We start from the raw sequence: 21393 nt of genomic DNA, 5'->3' as shown, positions 1-21393 counted from the left end.
CAGCTGTATAGAGAATACTGTAAAATTTAAACAGTGTGAAATCTGGATAAAATTCTTTTTTTAAAAAAAACAGCTCTTTGAAGATATCAGAGATAAGTTAAGGCAAATGAAGGCACTTGAAGGGCCAGACCCTGGAGAGAAGGAAAACAAAGAAAGGAAATGAGGAAAAGGAAACAAAAGAAAACAAAGGCAAACATTTTCCCTTGCGTTTTCCTCTCAGAGAATTCGGCATAAGCAGAATGCCATGGCCAAGAGTTTGCAGCAGTTTCATTCCTCTAGGAAGACAAACATTGTAGTTCAGGGCTACAAAGGCAGCCAGGACTTGAGGGGCAAAATTTCCAGAGAAAAAGGGACCAAAGAGAAGTGAGTCTCACCCTGCGTAGATTCTACCCTTGAAGTACTTGCTGACTCCTAAGCAGTTCAGTGACAAGACATTAAGGAGAAAGCAGCTGCTAAGAGGCTAAAAAGCCAAGCAGAGCTTTCAGTAGATTTGCAAAGCTGAGGAGGGGTCCTGGTAGATATCTAAAGCCTTCAGCTAGAAGCCCTGAGGGACTACTTAGAAATAAAGGCAAACTGGAAATAGATCAGCCCCCACAAAGTCTGAAACCTAGCCTTAAACTATCTCAGTCCCTAATTGGATCAAGGTGATCTGCCCCTACTGTAACAAACAGCCAGAAAAAATATTAAATCCTCTCCAGAGGAAGATAATATCATTCAAAGTCTCTATACTGTTTTAGACATATAGTCTGGCATTCACTCAGAAACTACCAGGCATGCCAAGAGGTAAGACCAATGACCAAAAACCAAAAGAAAAAAAAACACAGACACAAATCCATAGGTGATCCACCTATTGGAATTATTGGACAAGGACTTAAAAGTAACTATGACAATTATGTTCATGAAAATGAATGACACAATGGTGAACTTCATCAGAGGACTAGATGCTATATACAATTTTAAAAAGAATTCAACAGAAATTATTGAGTTGAAACAAAAATAATTACTAAAATTAAGAGTTCAGTAGATATGTTTGAAAGCAGATGACACACAGCAGAAGAGAGGATTTAGAAACTGGAATAATGGTTAGTGAAAAATATTCAGACTGAAGCACACACACAAAAAGAGGTCAAAAACATAGACAAGAGTATAAGAGACATTTTAAATATGGTTTTAAAAAGTTCTAACATATGTGTAAATTGATCCCTAGAAGGAATTCATAGAAATGGAGACTAGAATGTGAAAGTCCAACATACATCTAATAGACACTCTGAAAGAAGAGAAGAGAATAGAGAAGAGACAAAATCCAAAGAGATAATGGGAGAAGGGAATTTTCAGAATTTAGAAAGACATGAATTCACAAGATCAAAAGCAAAACAAATCTCCAGCAGAAGAAAAAGAAAAGGAAGAAAGATATCTACAACTAAATGAAACTCTCTAATACTGGAGAACACCGATGATAAAGAGAGGATATTGAGAACTAGGTAAAAGAAAAGAGATTATCTTAACAGACAATTAAATGGAAAGTGACTTCTCAACATCAGCGACAGAATCCAGAAGACAGAGGGATAATATTTTCAAAGTGTTAGAATATCTGTCAACCTGGAATTTTATGCCTAATAACTAATATGTAATATATTAGCTAAATGTTTTATAAAATAGTCAAATTATTATAAAAGAACAAGTAAAAACTGAAGATGTTTTCAAGCAAACAAACCAAAAAATTGATAGTGTTTACCATTCACATAACTTAAAGATTTATTTCTGGGAAAATGAAAATGCCACAGAAGGAAGGCCTGGGACACAAAAAGGAGTGGTGAACCAAGAGATTGATAAATCTAAGCAAATCTAAGCAAGGGTCAGTTTAAGACCAATTATAACGGTAACGTTAATCGCTAAATTGTATTCAGAGAAAATAGAACCGAAATCCTGAATAACAATAATATAAAAGGAAGGAGGAAAGTAATTGGAGTTAAAATCTTTATAATGTTTAAGAAAAGCATCCATACATTAACTTCAAACTTCATTTATTCAAGTATGCATTTAATAATTGAAGGGTAAACACTAAAACAATAGGAACAAAATGCATAACTGTTAAACTAAGTAGAAAAAAAGGGGAATAACAAAAACCTGACCAATCCAAAGAAGTCAGGGAAAGGAGAAAAACAAGTGTAACAAAATAAAATGATAGAAATACATTTCATATATTGTTAATCACGGCAGACTAAAATCATCAGTTAACTTTTTTTATTTTTGAGGAAGATTAGCCCTGAGCTAACTGCTGCCAATTCTCCTCTTTTTGCTGAGGAAGACTGGCCCTGAGCTAACATCCATGCCCATCTTCCTCTACTTTATACATGGGATGCCTGCCACAGCATGGTTTGCCAAGCAGTGCCATGTCCGCACCTGGGATCCGAACCGGTGAACCCCAGGCCGCCGAAGTGGAACGTGCACACTTAACCGCTGCGCCACTGAGCCGGCCCTTAACTATCTTTAAAAAAACTTGTTATAAAGAACACACTTAAAACATAAGGACAGAGAAAGATTTGAAAGTAAGAGGATAAAAAAGATACTGCAGGCAAAGGAAAGCTGGCAAAAAGCAATATTAAGTAAATTTAAGGACAAAGAATATCACCACAAAATGAACAAATCAATAATTTATTGGGAAGATTTTAAAATTCTGTACTTGTGTGCAACTTACAACACAGGCTTAAATATATAGTGAAAATTAATACTAAAAGAATTTAAGGAGAAATTAACAAATCCACAATCATAATGGGAAATTTAACATATCTCCCTCAATAATTAATAGATTCAGTAGACAAAAAAATTAATAAGGATATAGATTTTAGCAACACAATTATAAATTAAAAACTTATAAATTAAAAAATTATAAATTAAAAAAATTATAAATTGAAAAACACAATTACCTTGAGCTAATGCACAGAAATTGAATATTGCACCAAAAAATTTAAAAATGCCTGTCATTTTAGGCACACATGGAGTACTTTCAAAAATTGACAGTGAACTAATCCATACAGCAGGTCTCAGCAGATTACAAAGAGTCAGCACCACACAGTCCACACATTCTCTGGCCTCAGTGAAGTTAAATTAGAACCCTGTAAGGTACTTAGAACAGTGCCGGGCACTGGCGACGACAGATCAAGACAGACAAATTCTCTTTGTTCGTGATGCTCCATTCTGGTAAGGTAAATAGGCAGAAAACAACTAACTGAGCAGACATATAATAGGATGTCAGCTAACAATTAATACTATTAAAACAATAAAGCAGAGTAAGGGGCTAGGGACTAACCAGGGTAGGGAGATGCTAGTTTAGCTCAGGTGGTCAGTGAATGCCTTGGAGAAAGTGACATTAGAGCAGAGATGTGAATGAAGCAAGGGGATGAGGCACGGTTGTGATTGTTATTGTTACTGCTCATATTGCTAATGTTATTGTTACCACCAATATACCAACAAGGAAAGTCTGTGTGAGGATAGCAAGCAAAGGATGATGAACAGGGAACAACAGAGCAGTTGAGTTACCCAGAGTACCTCAAAACCCAGGATTGAACTATCGGGAGGGGTTTAAACCACACTGTCCTTCCTCTCACTCTTCCACACCCCACTCCCTGCTCAAGATCCCCCTTGACCCCTACTGCTGGCTGAATTAAGGACAGTTCAGCATTTAGAGTCTTCTATTTCCAGCTTCCTCCTCCACCTATTCATACATCTGTAAGAAATGGCCCGACAAAGGACTTTTTCCAATTGGTTAATTTACTTATACGAAATATAAATAAACATATAGTTATATATTTGGAGTACCTTTTAAAGGGAAAAAAACTCAAGCCAAGAAAATCTGGGCCAATAAATTGTCAGATCTCTGTTGTAACCAATCTGGCGCTTGCTTTATCTCAAACACAGCACATGCGTTTCTTCTTCTCTGTCACTGCTCGTATTAAAATGTCCTCCTCTATCATGCCTGCCTCTCAGATTCCTATCTGTTCTTCAGGATTCTATTGGATACAAACCTCATGTACCTCCTTGGAGTCCACTGACTCTTTCCTTCCAAAGATGCTGCCTATCTCTGATCCTGGAGGCCCATCGGTCACTTGTCGGGAATGCCAGGCCCTCTGGCTCTTGCCACATCTGGACTAGGATGAAACAGCACACCACAGGACATGGGATCCAGCATTCCAAGAGGCAATGGAAGGAACTAGATGCAACTTGAACGTGCAAGGGAATTAACTCCCTTGGAGTGAACCAGTGAGAGACAAGAGGAGAAAGAAGATAGGCAGATGAATTTCCCCTTCTTTCTCTCCCCAAAGCATGCTATCCACACGCCTACAAGCCATGCAAATATGCCTGCTGAGCAACCTGCTGCTGTCTTTCCCAGCTCTGTGTGAAGTGATGGCCAGTACAATGACACACCACTTCAATTTGCTTCACATGCTTGCCTCACTTCAATTTATCCTCACTCTTACCATCCTGGGTCTGTATCTTCCAAAAAAGGTATCAGCATCTCAATCCTTGCCCCAGGCTTTGTTTTGCAGAGGCCCAAGCTTAGAAAGGATCCCCCTTCCATCATTTTCTCCTAATTCCTAACCACCATTCCTACTACCATCACCAAATTAGACATGCTCTCCCACTTCTCTTCTCCTTTTGATTCTATATGCTACAGTTGACCAACCACTCTTGCTAAATTGTAAGCTCCACGAGGTCCATGTCTGACTTGCCTGTATTATTCCCTGTAACACTGCAAACATTTCATAAAATTGGTACGTTGAACTTGATTGAATGCTTGAGTTTACATGTGCCTAAACTTTTCAAACTATTTTTGATTGACATCTCTCCAAAACGAACTATATAATTCTCTGACTTCACAAACAAAGGCTATTTTTAACTCATGATTATAACAGGCATCAATTACTATGATGTATCTAATCGCCAGGCCTAAACAGGAGACCCCAGTCTGGAAGTAGTATCCCTGAGACTTAGGTTGGGAACAAGAATGTAGCTTTATAAAATGAAAATTTGCTCCTGAAAACTCAACTTAAAAACCTTCCACCACTCTGCACTGCTTCCAGAATAGAGTCTAAAATCATATACATGGGGGCCGGTCCTATGGCCCAGTGGTTAAGTTCACTCGCTCTGCTTTGGTGGCCCAGGGTTTCGCCAGTTCAGATCCTGGGCACTGACAAGGCACTGCTCGTCCAGCCATGCTGAGGTGGCGTCCCACATAGCACAACCAGAGGCACTCACGAGCAGAATATATACAACTATGTACTGGGGAGCTTTGGGGAGAAGAATGAAAAAAAAAAAAGAGTGGCAACAGATGTTAGCTCAGGTGCCAATCTTTGAAAAAAAAAAAAAAACCCTATACATGGCCTACCAGAGACAGCAAGATCTGGCCCTCCCAATGCCTCTGGCAGCCTCAGCAAAACACAGGCTGGGTCTGTGTCATCTTTTCCTCTTCCACTCAGATCTTTACTCATCGTATAGGCTCAATAAATATATGGTAATTTTAGAAACACTATCGTTGGCACAAAGATGAATACCATCTTATGGAGCTCATTCATTCACAAAAATAATTAATGAGTGCCAACTACATGCTATGTGCTGTACACATAATTTGAGAAATAGAAAGATTCATAAAACAAGGCCATATGTCCCATAATGCGTACAATCAGGTTGGAGAGATAAAAGAAAAGTACACAAATAACTATAGGAGATAGCAAAAGGGAACCCAGCCATCACCACCTTATTAAGAATCATTTATAATTGGTTACCAATACAGACATTCACCAGGTCATAAGGAAACTTCTTTCCCAACAAATGATTACTCTTATATACCTGCCCACAAAATTGTACTATTATTAGTTACACCAGAAGGACTAGTTATAAAAATACTTCTTTTTTTACCTTTACGATTAATGATAACACAGGTGTAGTAATGTTACCTTGGTACAGTGGTCAGACCTCAGCCATCCAGAGCAAAGCTACAAGCCATGACTGAGGAGCAGGGCCAAAGAAAAGCCACTTACTAAGCCCACCTACTTTACTTCATAGGAGACAAATGGACACACTCAAACAGGGAATGGAATCAGAATTGTATATAAGGCGAAGAATTGGGGATGATGGCAGGAGTTTCCTCGAACTCAAATACTCTTTGTTGTCTTTAAGGCTTCGGAGAATTAGAGAGGAATAAGCCTGCTTTCAAGAGTGGAGACGAAAGGGAAGCATAAAACTGGGCACCAAGAGTCTGGGCCACTTCATTTTAGGGCAAATAACCCCAGGTGTCATAATCTAACGCTTTATGCTACTATTTTTATGCCCAATCTGAAGAGGAGGAAATCAAGGCTTAGAAAATCTAAATAACTTACCCAAGGTCACATAGCCTATGAGTATAAACAGTTCTGTTTGACCCCACAAACCACTATTCCCATCCAGGTCTGTTTTACTATGTTGATTTTAAACAAAGAGGGCACAAAAATGAAGGCCATCTACCTATGCTCATTCATTAACCCGAAAAAACAAGAGAAACTTTGCACTTAATCAATATTCTCTCCTGCCTTCTTACATGCCTACAAAATCTAGAGCTGGGCAGTGCATGAGCACGTTGTTGACTACTTAATGGTTAAAAGGAAAACAATTATATTTAACAAAAGAGGGTTAAATAAAATTTGGCCTCCTCTATGCCCACTCTTGGGGTTCCATTGGTGAGGCAGGAACCGTTGAGCGCCTGCCCAGTGACCATTCTCCTGCTCTTCTCCTTTGCCATCAGAGCCCCACAGCCCTGGGGAGGCTGAGCCCTCCTCAGTCCTAAGAAAAAGGCGAGTATACATTAGAAAGCAGTTCTGAGAAGTAATTAGCTGGCACCATGGTAATGGAATAATAAATTCTATGCAACAGAGCAGATATAACACTATTTGGTAAATTTTTTAAAAGTATAATTTATTGACTTTATGATTATAGTAATAAAAACTAATTCCAGCAAGAAAGTCTTGTCATATATTTGGTTAGTATCTTTTCCTTTAAAGCATATAAAAATCAAATCCAAGAAATAACAAAGTGACTAGTAATAGAGATAATTTATATAAAATATAAAATATTTTTTCTAAAAAGCTCAAAGTAGCTCTCCATCTATTATCTTATACGTCCCACACCATATCTCTAGGAGTGGTAGATTGCTCTCGTTTCCAAGTTTCAGGATGCCTAAGAGAGTTAAGAGACCTGGCTAAGAAGAGATGACAACTGTGGCCAAATACACAGTAGAGCTCCTGCCTCTGTCTCCTCCATCAGGTCGTTTTCTACATCTTCCAGCCTCCAGGACCGCAGCAGAGGGAAGAACAGCCTGTGGAAGTAGATAGAGTGTGTGTTTCTCGGGCCCCCAGCCCAAGGCAGGACTGTGGAAGAGGTCTGGACAATTTAACCTTCATGTCCCTTTAAGCCCTTATCTTAATAGTTCCTGAAACCTCAGTTTCCTTCCCCACAGGTCTGTCCTTCATCTGGCAGGGTCTCAGGGTGAACTGCAAACTCTTCTTGCTGAAGATGCTTGCACAAGCAATGACTCCTTGGTGATGCACGGCCCAAGCAGCCCCCATTGCTGGTCTCTGTCGTGTGGCCTCCGTCCTAGATTCTGAGGTGCCTGCCTGGCTTCCTCATCGGTACTGTGGACCCTCACAACCATGACGAGCCCTCTGTGTTGTGAGTCAGGGACAGAGTCAGGTCCTCCTCCAACATTCCTATAGCCAACACAGCAGGAGTTGCCTGTACCTGGTACTGGGGTGGGGTCTCCTTGAAAAAAGTGACTTCAGGACATCCTCAAGCGGTGGGAGCTGGGAGAAAGCAAGAATCTCCGGTGACACCACAACTTCTCTCTGCTTTTCCATCTTCAAACCTGGGCTAGCACACCTCCATCCCTCGGCAAGTTCACTGACCTAGATTCTCAAGGAGGTTCCTTCCCTGGGAGCCTCACTGCACTAAAAATGAACTCCTCATGTCACCTTTCAGGGAATATTTAGCTATTCTAACACAATACCTCAGCAAGCTGGTTGGGGAAACATGTGGGCTGCTAGGTGCCGAGGCAGTCGTCCTATGTAGGGAAAGTGGCCCAGCCCTGGTCTCTCCTCCACTGTGAAAGCACCAACATCAGCCAGGCCTCAAGAACCCCAGCAAACGGGGTCTCTGCAGAGAGGCTGCTCTGTCCTTCACCTTAAAAAATCTAAGCTGTGTGAACGCCCTCTTCAACAGAAAGGAGTTTGGGGGTTTTTTGTTTTGCTTTTCGGTTTCTGTCTTAGCACTGGGAACAACAAAAGAAGAAGAAGACATTGTTTCTGCCCCCAAGGAAACATGGGTGCTTCCCATGGATGCTGTGGCATCCAGAGAAGATGATGTTTCAAAGAAAAGCCAATTAATCGGACCAAAGAGAAGAAAGCCTACAGGACTGCACTTTCAGAGACGGGAAAGTTCTAGCTCTGTCTAAGGTTCCAAAGTCCCACAAACACTGCCTTGGAACACAAACACCTTTGAAATATTTAGATCTGTCTGTGCGCCAGAAGTTCAGGCCCACAGGGAGGAATGAGCTTTAGTGCTACATTCTCAAGATAGCTTTTAGTGAACTGTGAATATTCTCAGCTTTTAACATCATTATTTCTACGTGTTTATGCCATATGCTAGAGATTTAGAATATTACAAATGTATAAATAAACCAGATTAAAATATGTACAGGAAAGCTCCAAAGAAGTGAAAAAAAATCTTCATTTCTTCTGTAACCTCATTCTTCTTAGGTTTTTCAGGGTCTTCTTAATCTCCTCTGTTGCTGTCCTGTATTAGTCTTAGGTTCTCCAGAAAAACAGAACCAACAGGAGAGATGGAGATTGAGATCCAGATCCAGATGAAGATCTAGATAGACATGGAGATTTATCATGAGGAATTGGCTCACGCAACTATGGAGGCTGAGAAATTCCACGATTGACAAGCTGGAGACCCAGGAAAGCTGGTGGTGTCATTCGGTCTGAGGTTAAAGGCCTGAGAACCAGGCGAGTCACTGATCTAAGTCTCTTAGTCCAAGGGCAGGAGCAGATGAGATGAGACCAGATGGCCCAGCTCCATCAGTGAGGAAGGAAAAAGGGGCAAATTCCTCCTTCCTCTACCTTCTGTTCTGTTCAGGCCCTCAAGGGATTGGATGGTATCCAACCACGTTGGAGAGGGCAATCTGCTTTACTGAGTTCACTGATCCAAATACACATCTTATCCTGAAACACTTTCACAGATACACCCAGGAGCAATGTTTAATCTGGGTACCCCATGGCTTGCTCAAGTTGACGCATAAAATTAACCATCACCCACACTAGAACAATTGGCAAGGCATTTGCAACAGAAGAACCAAACCTAACTTCTTCCCATGTATTGTTTCCAAGGCAATCTTCTTCCTAACTCATTTGTAAGCAATCTATGTAATTTTCAAAATATGTTTTAATGTATACTACAGAACATATGAGGAAAAGGTTGCAATAATGCTTTGTAGGTAGATCTATTTTTACTGACTATAGTTGGAAAGATTTAAGTTGAAAGCTTAGTGAAACATTATGGTAGTCTGTATTCTTGTTCTCAAATATTCACACATCTTGTGCCTGGCAGTGAGTGTCCCTTTTGGGAGGAATGGGCATCCTTACCCCTCAGACACTGGGCTTGGTCATGTGACTTGCTCTGGTCAATGGCATCTGAGTGGACGGGGTGATTGTCAGGTCTGAGCAGAATTGTTGAGTCATGGAGTGTTTCCACTAACTCTCTTGCTTTTCCCTCTGCCATGAGAAAAGCACGTCCCAGATAGGAGCTGCTCCTTCAGTTTGGGTTCTGGAATGGAAGGACGTAGAGCAGACTCACAGCCAATCTGCAGCTGCCAGCATGCAACACAAGATTGTTGTAAGCCACTGAGATGGAGGGTTTTTGTTAACACGGCATGACTTTCTTCAGCAGGAAGGAGTTTTAGTGCCATATTCTCAAGGTAGATTTAGTGAACTATGAATATTCTCAGATATTTTCAGATCTCCTGTGGCACTTATTTTACATCATTATATATGTGTCTATGCCGTGTTAATAGAATAATTCTTTTGGATTTAAATTGTTTTAAGAACAGACAGTTAAGATAGTTTATTTTTCACAGGAAACATATTTTAGATCTATGCAAATTAAATATTTATAAAACTAACAGAAGTGAAAAGTAGATTACGTATTTATGATCAGAAATAAGGTAGCATTTCTTCATTTAAAAACTATTCTGGGGGCCGGCCTGGTGACATGGTGGTTGAGTTTGTGCACTCTGCTTCGGCGGCCCGGGGTTTGCAGGTTTGGATCACAGGCACTGACCCATGCTGTGGCAGCATCCCACATACAAAGCAGAGGAAGACTGGCATGGATGTTAGCTCAGGGCCAATCTTCCTCACCAAAAAAGGAAAAACAAACTATTCTGGAGAGTGGATCAAGATGGAGATACCTGTTTCCCCATTCCACCCCAAATTCCCAGAAATATGAGGAATTTTTCAAGAGGAAATTCATAATAGTGCTAGAAAACAATAGTTATATACAGGCGAGAATTTTCAAAAGAGCTCTGAAAAAATGCAAAAAGAGGAGCCCCAAATTTAAAACATATAGGTGTAGATGACTGCTGCTTCTGTATCCCTCTACCACAGCAGCAACCAGCTCGATAACGTGCCCTGTATGGCTTCTCTCACTTCCCCATCTCACTCTCTCTCCCCACTCACTGGCTTCTGCTTCCTGAGATCACCTCCTAGATAAACTTCTTGTACCCCAGTTTTGGGTTCAACCATCTGATATTGGAGGAACCCAGATGAGTCTTGGTGTTTTCTCAAGATCTAGGGCCTCACTTCTAACTTCCTTGTCTCTCTCTAACTCTCTTTCTCTTTGTCTCTCCATATTCCATCCAGCATATTCACAATTAAACTCAGTATCATTGTTTCAAACGTGTCTTCCCAACTTCTCACTCACCTTGGGTTCATCCTTGACCTTCTCCTATCACAGCTCACATACCCACTTAATTTCAAGCCCAGTCATTTCTACTTATCAAGTTCACTCTCATCCTTCTGCATCCTGCCCACAGCTGCCACATTGGTTCCGATCTAACAGCCTCACGCATGGACATTATAAAAGGTTCCAGATGGATAACTCAAGTTCCCCTCTCTCCCCTCCATAATTTGTCATCTAATCTTCCTGAAGCTCTGGTCATATTGTAGCCCCACTCAAAAGACTTCTATGGCATCAACGTTTACAAAATAAAGCCCTCCACAACTTGATCTCAACTACCTTTCCTCACAACCTCACTCATGTATCCCAAGAGCCATCCCAACTCAACCACTCATCACTAACTGAAAGTGCCATGTTTTCCCAGCTCTGTGCCTTTGCTCACTCTGTCGCCTAAACCTAGAAAGCTCTGAGCCACCTTTGACCATTTTCAAAACCTACCTTGCGTCAAATATCACTCTTCCAAGAAGCCTTCATTGATTCTCCCAAATAGAAACATACCCCTTTTCAGATCTCCTATGGCACTTAAATTTTTCTCTTCTTGGCACTCATCACTTGTCTTACATTAGAGTATATTTTACCTTAAAGTGCATAAATCTTAAGCTTGATTAATTTTTATACATATATATCACCTTTGTAATCCTCTACCCAGATCAGATATAGAACATTTCCAGCATACCAGAAGGTTTCTGTGTGCCCCTTGCAGTCAAAATCCCCATCCAAGGGTAATCTCTATTCTGACTTACCATAGATTAGTTTTGCCCATTTTCGAATTTCACATAAATGAAGTCATATAGTATGTACTCTTTTTGCATCTGGCTTCTTTCCACCAACATCATGTCTCTGAGATTCATCCAGGTCATGCGTATCAATTGTGTGTGATTCTTTTATTGTAGAGCAGTATTCTACTGTGTGGCTATACCAAAATTTATTTATCCATTCTACTGTAAATGGACATTTCTCAGTGTTTTGCCTATTACAAATAAGGCTTCATGGACATTTTTGTACATGTCTTTTGTTGGACATAGGTACTCATTTTTCATCTCAGGAACAGAGTACTGGGTCTCAGGGTATTGAATGTATAGCTTTGGAGTGGTTATACCAATTTATACCCTAAAAGCAATGTAAGAGAGTTCCAGTAGCTCCTTTCTTGTCAACATTTGTTATTGTCAGAGATTTTTTTAGCCCTTCTAGTGGCTATGCTGTCATTTCTACATTGAATTACAACCACAAATGTCAACATTTACATAGGGCTTAACAATTTGAAAAAAATTTTAAAGTATAATATCTCAATGCATATTCCCTACAGCCCTATAAGTAAGCAAGGTTGTTGTTGTTAGTGCCATCAGGTTGGTTCCAACTCCTAGTGACACTGCGTACAGAAGAGCACAACTCTGCTCGGGCTTTTTGTGCCATCCTCTCACCTCCAGCACTATATCAGACAATATTCTGCTGCCAGTCATAGAATTTTCATGACCAATTTTTTTGGAAGTGGGTGACCAGGTCCTTCTTCCTAGTCTGTTTTTTTTTTTTTTTCCTGAGGAAGATTTACCCTGAGCTAACATCTGTGCCAATCTTCCTCCACTTTATATGTGTGTCACCACCACAGCATGGTTGAGGAGTGGTATAGGTTTGTGCCTGGAATCTGAACCCACAACCCTGGGCTGCTGAAGCTGAGCACATCAAACTTAACCACTACATCATGGGGCTGGCCCCATAGTCTGTCTTAGTCTGGAAGCTCTGCTGAAACCTGCCCACCATGAATGACCCTGCTGAAATACCAGTGAAATACCAGTGGAACAGCTTTCAGCATCACAGCAACATGCAGCCACCACAGTATGACAACCAACAGATGGGTGGTGTGGTTCCCTCACTGAGAAACAAACCCAGGCCATGGCAGTGAGAGGTCTGAATCTTAACCATGAGACCACCAGGCTGGCTAAGTAAGCAGGGAGAGTCCCATTGTTATCGTTGTTTTACAGATGAGGAAACAAAGGCTCAGAGAGGTTAAGCAGCTTGTCCAGGGCCATAATCCAGTACATAGCAGAGACTCTGAGTCCTGCACATCCACCATGCTACCCTGTTTATAGTTACTTGGGTACATGTTTTCTCTCCACTGGTTTACTAACCGCTCTTTGTGGTTAGGCCTTACTTTCCAGTTATCACTATTTAATAAATGAATAAATGAACTTAAATATAAAATTGAAATTTCTCTGTCTATAGAGAAAAACTTTACAGTTGGTTATACTAACATAATGAATAAGAAGCACTATCATTTACTACCTGAATCACAAAGGATGTTATTTCAGATCCACAGATCCACAAATATCCAAACATTTAGCTCCATTTAATCACTTTTTGGAATGTTGGGGAATTTGAAAAAAATTTAAATCCTCTCTTTGAGGGATTATTTTAAACTCACTTATTTTAACTATTATTAAGCAGATCCAAATATATCAAAAATATTTGGGTTCTGGGGCCGGCCCGGGGGTGCAGCGGTTAAGTGGGCACGTTCCACTTCGGCGGCCCAGGGTTCGCTGGTTCGGATCCTGGGTGCAGACATGGCACCGCTTGGCAAGCCATGCTGTGGTAGGCGTCCCACATATAAAGTAGAGGAAGATGGGCATGGATGTTAGCTCAGGGCCAGTCTTCCTCAGCAAAAAGAGGAGGATTGGCAGCAGATGTGAGCTCAGGGCTAATCTTCCTCAAAAAAAAAAAAAAAAAAAATTGCGGTTCCTAAATCAACCAGATTTCAGTTTTCTATTTTGCACATAGAACACCAAATCTGGTATCTTCACATGTGTTATTTTCCTTATGTAAAGCTAATAAATATTCTATGGAATAGTAAAGAAAATAAATACCAATAAAACCATAAATGCACAGATGTCCTAAATTTCAGCAACTTTAGGTGGTTTATTAAAAGATCATTTGATATTCTTTATCATCATCTCTCGGGATAGTTTGACATCATTCAAAAGATTGCAATGAGTTGTCAATAAGTCAGTGGCTATCTATATCACCAAGCATATGTTTCAGAAGATACACAGCAAAGCACAGAATAATCCGATTACTTTTCACATGATCAGAAACCACAGGTGACACATTTAAGCTATCTGACATCCATGGATAGCCAGACCTTTGTGTACCCTACAAATTTCCACTTATGCTCAAGAAGAATGTTACCACATGTTCTGTCCACTCCTAAGTTGAAAGCTAATGTGTACATCTCATATTATCTACTTTTATTTGTCTATGTATGTGCATCATTTCAAACGTATTCATACTATTTTATAGGTAAAACATTCAATAGCTAAAATTTCTTACTTTTGAGATATAGGAAAAATAATAAAAAAGTTTTAAAATATATTTTTGAGGCAGAGATTGTAAATGAAAACTATAGACAATTAAACTCATAAAACATACTTTGACTTTCTTTATCAGATATTTCATGTCAAAACTGGCCTTTGGTCTGAGTACTTATCTCTCTGAGGCCAAAGAATATTTCCTGCCTCAATTACTCAACTCCTCTTGGGATGTGAACACATCCATATGTGCCTTGACACATTCCAAGGTGATCACGCAATTCATTTGTAGCATGCCAGGGTATTTGTAGCTCAAGCCTGTTATAAGACATAACAAATTCATAGCACACTAAAGGTATCTGAGAATGTCTTGTGATTTCCAGAATATGATCAGATATCGGGGAACGTGTTTAATACAAGTTTCTGTCTAGTATGTTAGATGAACTTGATTTCTAGAAAAACAAAAAAGCTATTTAAGTAAATCTTCTAGATATAATCATTCCACAGTTTCCTCATGGAAAAGCATTATAGATGTTTAACTATAGTCACTTGCCTTTTGGACCTGCTTCCTTTCAATTCTACTCCCCAAAATTCATTTTTCAAGTTCACACATGACTGTTAAAAAAAATCATGGCTCTCAGTAACAAATGAACATACCTTTCATGCATATAGTCAACTCCTAGCAAGAGCTGGACAAACCATTCTATTATTTGACTGTCTGGAAAGGTTTTTCCAGCTTCTTTATATTCCTGAATTTTACAGTCCAGATCTCGGCCCTGAAACAAAATAGAATAAATTTTCATTTTTTTTTCAGTTATAAGATGTTCAAATCAAGCTCTCTCAATAACAGTTAATACACAGCAGTCACTGTTTATCATAAGACAGTGAGGGCATACTGTCACTTGGTAACTATCACCGACAAAGATTCTCTCCTTGACCATACTCTAACCAGGCTTCTCAGAGCCCTCTTCTCGACTTTATAGGCCTCAACCTTGGCCTATAAAGACTTGAACAAATACTAACCTATTTCTAACAGCTCAAGGCCACATCCCTAGGATGATCCCAGGCCCTCTTAAAGTGCCTGCCTGAGAAAACTCAAGGTTGCCAAAAGAATTCACTGTTTGTTCCAGCCCACAGCTCAGGAGAGAGCCCCCGTCTCCCAGTCTCTGCGGGAGGGCAGGAGCCTAACTTCTACAAGCACCAGCTAGCAAACCCAGATACACAGGGACCAATCCCCTTCCTGCCCTTTATAATTTTTCACTTCCCTAACTCTGCTCAGGCCCATACTGGTCACCCTATTCTCCCTTTAAATTGTCCAGTTACTTCTGCACATATCACAATGGAGCTCTGCTCTTTCCCCCACTGTCAGTAGTTACTGAATAAACTGTTTTCACTGCCTTAAGTCATGTCTGGCTGTGATTATCTTTGATATCACTCAAGGACAAAACCCTTTTAAAATGTTTTTATTTTTATTTTATTTTATCTTTGAGGGAGATTAGCCCTGAGCTAACTACTGCCAGTCCTCCTCTCCTTTGCTGAGGAAGCCCGGCCCTGAGCCAACATCCGTGCCCATCCTCCTCCACTCCACATGTGGGACGCCCACCACAGCATGGCGTGCCAAGTGGTGCCATGTCCTCACCCGGGATCCGAACCGACGAACCCCAGGCTGCTGAGAAGCAGAACGTGCAAATTTAACCACTGCGCCACTGGGCTGGCCCCTAAAATGTTTTTATTTTTATTACATTACCTAAATGTTACCTAAAACTTTATTTTTATTACATTACATTACATATTTGCCCACATATCACCTATATAGCTAGGAATAACTTTCATATGCTTAGTGTTTTATTTAACTGTAGAATCCTAACATGTACACAAATTAAAACTATAAAGCCACTAAAATTCAAATTCGTGATATCAATTTACCATAAAGTGATGATGTTTTGGTGAAACTAAATCAGTGCTTACATTGTCCACACAAGGCTGGCTGCTGGAGTATAGATTCTTTTTGGCTTGATATGCCCACGCTAACGTGTGCCTTGGGATGACTTAACTCTCTTTTTCTCAATTTAACTACAGCAAAACTCTCAGGAATACAGCAACTATTGATTTATGTAGGGTCCAAACCCACCACTTAAGCATTTAGTCAGTCTCTGTCCTTCCATTCACTGGTGAAATGTAAAAGAATAATATTTGGTTCCTAAAAGTAATCATGATCACAAAGACAAACACCTAAAATTGTGGGCCAGTGTCTGATACCAGACCCTTTCTGACTATGCTTACATTAATGTATTTCAAAGCATAGAGATGAAAACACATAATGTTAAATTCTCTTGAAGAACCCCTAGACCTGATCCCTTTGATCTTAAAACACTGAAAAATTAGTGACAGTTTGAGAAGTGTTTCTCCAAAGAAAAGGATGGGTTAAATGCAACTGTCTGGTCCTTGAAGAACGCCAACAACACAGGCCCGTGAAGAGGAGAGGTACTTGCCACATCCATAAGGAGCATGAGAGCCAAACATTAAGCTACTCACAGACTATTCCCGACAGAGTCGTCATCGTTCAATGCAAAGGAAAAGCATTTATAGGTAGTGAAATAATCAAAGGGAAATCACTTCTAATCAAACAACATGAGGTCAACTGACTAACTCATTTGTAATGCATCTTTTATTTCCTTTCAGGGAAATGTGCAAATATTTGTCTAGTATGTTCTCTCCTTCCACATAGGGCATGACAAGTCAAAAGTGGCATATCAAACCTTCAACTTGCTCCCTCACTGAAAATCAATTTCTTGCTAGATTTTCTAGGCCAAGGAGAACAAAGCTTGCTGGAATTCAAAAATACAGTGAATCGAATATTTGACTCCTTGTCAAAAAGACCATCATTTCCTTCTTCTTCTCCAAATCTGCCTTTATATCCCTTCTCTTTTTAATCCTAGAGTTTATCAAAGTTCTGTTGGAGCATACAAGGTGTACCATCCAAATGTTTCCATAAGTTGCACAAAACATTTTTTGACAATAGATTATGATAACATCCTATAAAGTAGACACGAAAGCCCTTCAGATGAAAGGTTTGTTGTAAATGTATATATTTTTCCAAGCCCAGTTTTCCTTTTCTATTCATGAGGACTCTAGAAAACCTTTCTCTCACACAAAAAAAGAAAAAAAATTTAAAACAATATCTCCTTTCAATATCGCATTTAGATTCTCTGAATATGATAAAACATGTCCAGTGGCAGAAAGATAATTAACTACGTGTTGCCATCTTCTTCCTGAATAGTTTCAGATGAAGAGTGACAGAAAGAGAGAAAGAAGTACGGAGGGAGGGCAGGGAGGAGGGAGGAGGGTGGAAGGAAGGAAGGGAGGAGGGAGGGAAGAAGAAATGAAAAAAAAAAAAACGAAGAAAAACTTGCCTTAAAGAAATATCAGTGAATCTACCTGCTTCAATCCGATGTTTCTCACTTTAGGAAAGTCACACATAAGTACGGTTGTCCTTGTGAAAACAGCCTTTGTATATGTAATTGTCTGCCCCAATTGTAATAATACTGAAATTTGGAGAAATTTGTCTGTGCCTTAAAATAGCATTCTTTTTAGGAATTTATCCTCAAACTGCAATGCTGCTTTTCATTTCCTATAGTCATTTTTAAACTGTGCTGGTTGAAGAAATATGAATTTCTACATATTTTGCATCAGATTTGGTATATTTTCTTTCTGAGGGAGCAGAATTATTTTCTCTGTGTGTTATCTTGCCATAATGGGAGAACCCTCCCTGGGTGACATTTATTGTTAGTCTGACAATCACCTCCTTATGCTGTCTCCTCAAATAGTGAGTAGAAGTTGCTTGTCTGTTTCCTGCATTGATATTAAGTGTGTGCATGATTTCTTGTGACTATATGAATATATATTGAGAGTATTGAAAAAAAAACAGGGTCTTCAATAGTAGGTATCATAATAGAATGTCAAAAGGAGGTACACGAACTCCCCTTTGCTCTCTGGGTAGAACCATAAGAAGAAGAAACATACTTGTTCTTAGTATTAAGCAAGGGACGTGTTCAGTCAACAAGAAGATAGAACGCCAAAAGATTAAATTAATCAGAGAGCTGGCTCTCATCCTCCTCAAGTTACTCCTCCTATAGTCTTCATTTTGCATGTTGATCTCCAGGAAAAACTATTTGTTTTGTATTCACTTTGTTCTTTAACAAACCCTCTGTAGATTTTCTTAGGACTTAATTAAGGTAGACAAGTCACTCACAGATTAAGACAATAAATTACGCTTTTATATCACAAAAAAAGAATATAATTTTTTGTGAAGCAGTCTGATTTTAATTAGCAATATGAAAAGCATTTATTACCTTCATTCTCTAAGCCATCTTTCAAGTCAAACGTTTTTGATGAAATGTCACACCTCGGTTTAAGAAGTTCTTATTACAGTGTCTGTAGGTGCATTCTGTTTTCTTAACTTTATCTTTGAGAAATATTTAGTGATGACTTTTATTGCTAAAAAAACTTTAATGAAAAGAGTATTGACTTTAACTTGAACCACTATTAATGTTGCCCTAAGTCTATATTGCTGACAGAAATGCTCTCCTTCACTAATCTCACCCCTCGAAAGTTGCAATGAAAGACTTGATGTTAACTTCTAAGGTTTTGAAAATCCATAACCCAAAATGTACCATTTGATGGGTTATGGTATCTCTTCCCTCTCCCCAGCCCAGTTAGCCAAGACCAGATTGACTTTGAAATGCCAAGACCTTGAAGAAATGAAGAACAACACAAATACAGTTTCTGAACTCTATCTTTGATTGCTTTTAAAGAGTTTTAAATCCTAAAAGGATTTGATTAAAAAGAACTAAACCATGTTTTTGTAAGTTGTCAATAGCAGCACTTACAGCCAGTTTAAAAGACCAAAGAAGAGCCTTCTCAGAAGCCTGAATACAACAAAACTGCAATGTAGGAAGCAAATACCAAGGACAAAATAGTCTCAGGATTTGGGGGCTGGAAGGAGCTTGCAAGATTGTCCTGCTCTACTTCCTCATTTAAAAATGAAACGGCTGCCCCTTACTAATTCACTGGGTTGACATCTCAAAGTGATGTTCTCTCACCCTCCTTTAAATAAGTTTCTAATACATCCTTTCAGTGGACTTCAAATTTTAGCATTCATCAGAATCATTCAAGTTGCTAGTTTAAAATGCACATTCCTGGGCCATATCAATGGAGACTCTGATTCAATAAATCTGGAGAGGACCAAGGAATCTGTATTTCTTAACAAGCATCCTAAGTGATTCTGGGATAGGCGATCCATGGACCACACTTTAAGAAAATGCTGCTGGGGCTGGCCAGATGGCTTAGTGGTTAAAGTTCCACGAGCTCTGCTTCAGCAGCCCAGGTTCTCGGGTTTGGATCCCAGGCATGGACCTACATCACTCACCAGCCATGCTGTGACAGTGACTCACATACAAAAAATGGAGGAAGATTGGCACAGATGTTAGCTGAGGGTGAATCTTCCTCAATAAAAAAAAATTAAAAAGAAAACACTGCTGGATGATAAGACAAAGGGGTCATACATACTTAATACTTCACTCATCAATGGAAACATTTTGTCCAATAGCTCGAAAAATTCTGAGGGCAAAAAGTGCACTTAGGAAAGTAAAGGTTGAATACGAATCATTTTTTAATGACATATTTTTTAAAGCCTGTAACAATACTTAGGAGAACACCACTGAACGGAGGTGCAAGGGGCAGGGGAAGGAGATCCTCTGTCATACTGTAGAACCTGAAGACATTTCCTTAGAATTTTGGAAATTCACTGTAATAGAGTACATTTAAAGTAGGGGAAATGTCAAGCCACATTATGCTCTTAAAAGCAAAATAAGAAAATCCAATCTCTATTAAATAGTACTAAAGAATGCCACGTAGTATCATGACATTTATGTCTGATAACATAAATAAGCATTCTTGGGTTTAGTTGCTAATTTTTTTTCAAATTCTTTTAGACCAAGTGTTCTCCCTGCTGAGATAAATGTACATGAATCATAAGACTAAAATGGTAGAACTTACTTTTAAGTGACACAAAATAATGCTTTCATCTATAAATCACTGGGTTGTTTTCTAAGACAAATTATTTGAAGTGGATTATTCTGATTCTATTTTTGAACACATGTTTATATAAAGTCATATGTCAGCTAAAGCCATACCCCAAATGCCATACTACTGGGTTTATGAATTGCTTTATATTAGTGCATTAGTACATTTCTTTTAAATTAAACTAATTTTTCCTTTTAATTTTTACATTGACAATTTTAAGTAAAAAGCAGTGACCTTAATATCTGATTAATATCACCCTGATACGAAAGCCTGACAAGGACAACACAAAAATGGAAAACTACAGGCCAATATCACTAATCAACATAGATGCAAAAATTCTCAAATACTGGCAACCTGAGTTCAGTAGTACATCAAAAAGATCATACACCATGATCTAGGAGGATTTATACCAGGGACACAGGGCTGGCTCAACATCTATAAATCAATCAACGTGATACACCACATTAACAAAATGAGGAATGAAAACAACATGATCATCTCAATAGATACAGAGAAAGCATCTGACAAGATCCAACACCCATTTATGATAAAAATTCTTAACAAAATGGGGATAGAAGGAAATTTCCTCAACACAATAAAGGCCATATATGACAAACCCACAGCCAACATCATGCTCAATGGGGAAAAACTAAACGCCATCCCTCTGAGAACAGGAACAAGACAAGGATGCCCACTCTCACCACTCTTATTCAACATAGTACTGGAGGTTTTGGCCAGAGCAATTAGGCAGGAAAAAGGAATAAAAGGAATCCAAATAGGAAATGAAGAAGTGAAACTCTCGCTGTTGCAGACGACATGATTTTATATATAGAAAACCCTAAAGAATCCATTGGAAAACTATTAGAAATAGTCAACAACTACAGTAAAGTTGCAGGATACAAAATCAACTTACAAAAAGCAGTTGCATTTCTATACTCTAATAACAAACTAACAGAAAGAGAACTCAAGA

General features: G+C 39.2%; 1 protein-coding gene across 10 annotated transcripts in view; it reads right to left on the bottom strand.

Moving 5' to 3' along the window:
- The window catches only part of NEK11 (NIMA related kinase 11), a 246270-nt gene that overhangs the window by 167064 nt on the left and 57813 nt on the right, over positions 1–21393 (bottom strand). For 9 of the 10 annotated variants that reach the window (XR_011496516.1, XM_070493166.1, XM_070493163.1 and 6 more), the window contains one exon: positions 14997–15115. Coding sequence is in view for 9 of the 10 variants with exons in the window: in XM_070493166.1 (XP_070349267.1) it covers positions 14997–15115 (119 nt within the window). In the remaining variant the exon portion in view is untranslated. Of the gene's footprint in view, positions 1–4025; positions 4153–14996; positions 15116–21393 lie in introns of those variants that run through there. The other variant, XM_044754767.2, reaches the window with a different exon arrangement.

This window comes from Equus asinus, chromosome 21 (genome assembly GCF_041296235.1).
Source record: "Equus asinus isolate D_3611 breed Donkey chromosome 21, EquAss-T2T_v2, whole genome shotgun sequence".
NCBI lineage: Eukaryota > Metazoa > Chordata > Mammalia > Perissodactyla > Equidae > Equus > Equus asinus.
This window is presented reverse-complemented; position numbering and strand designations above follow the sequence as displayed.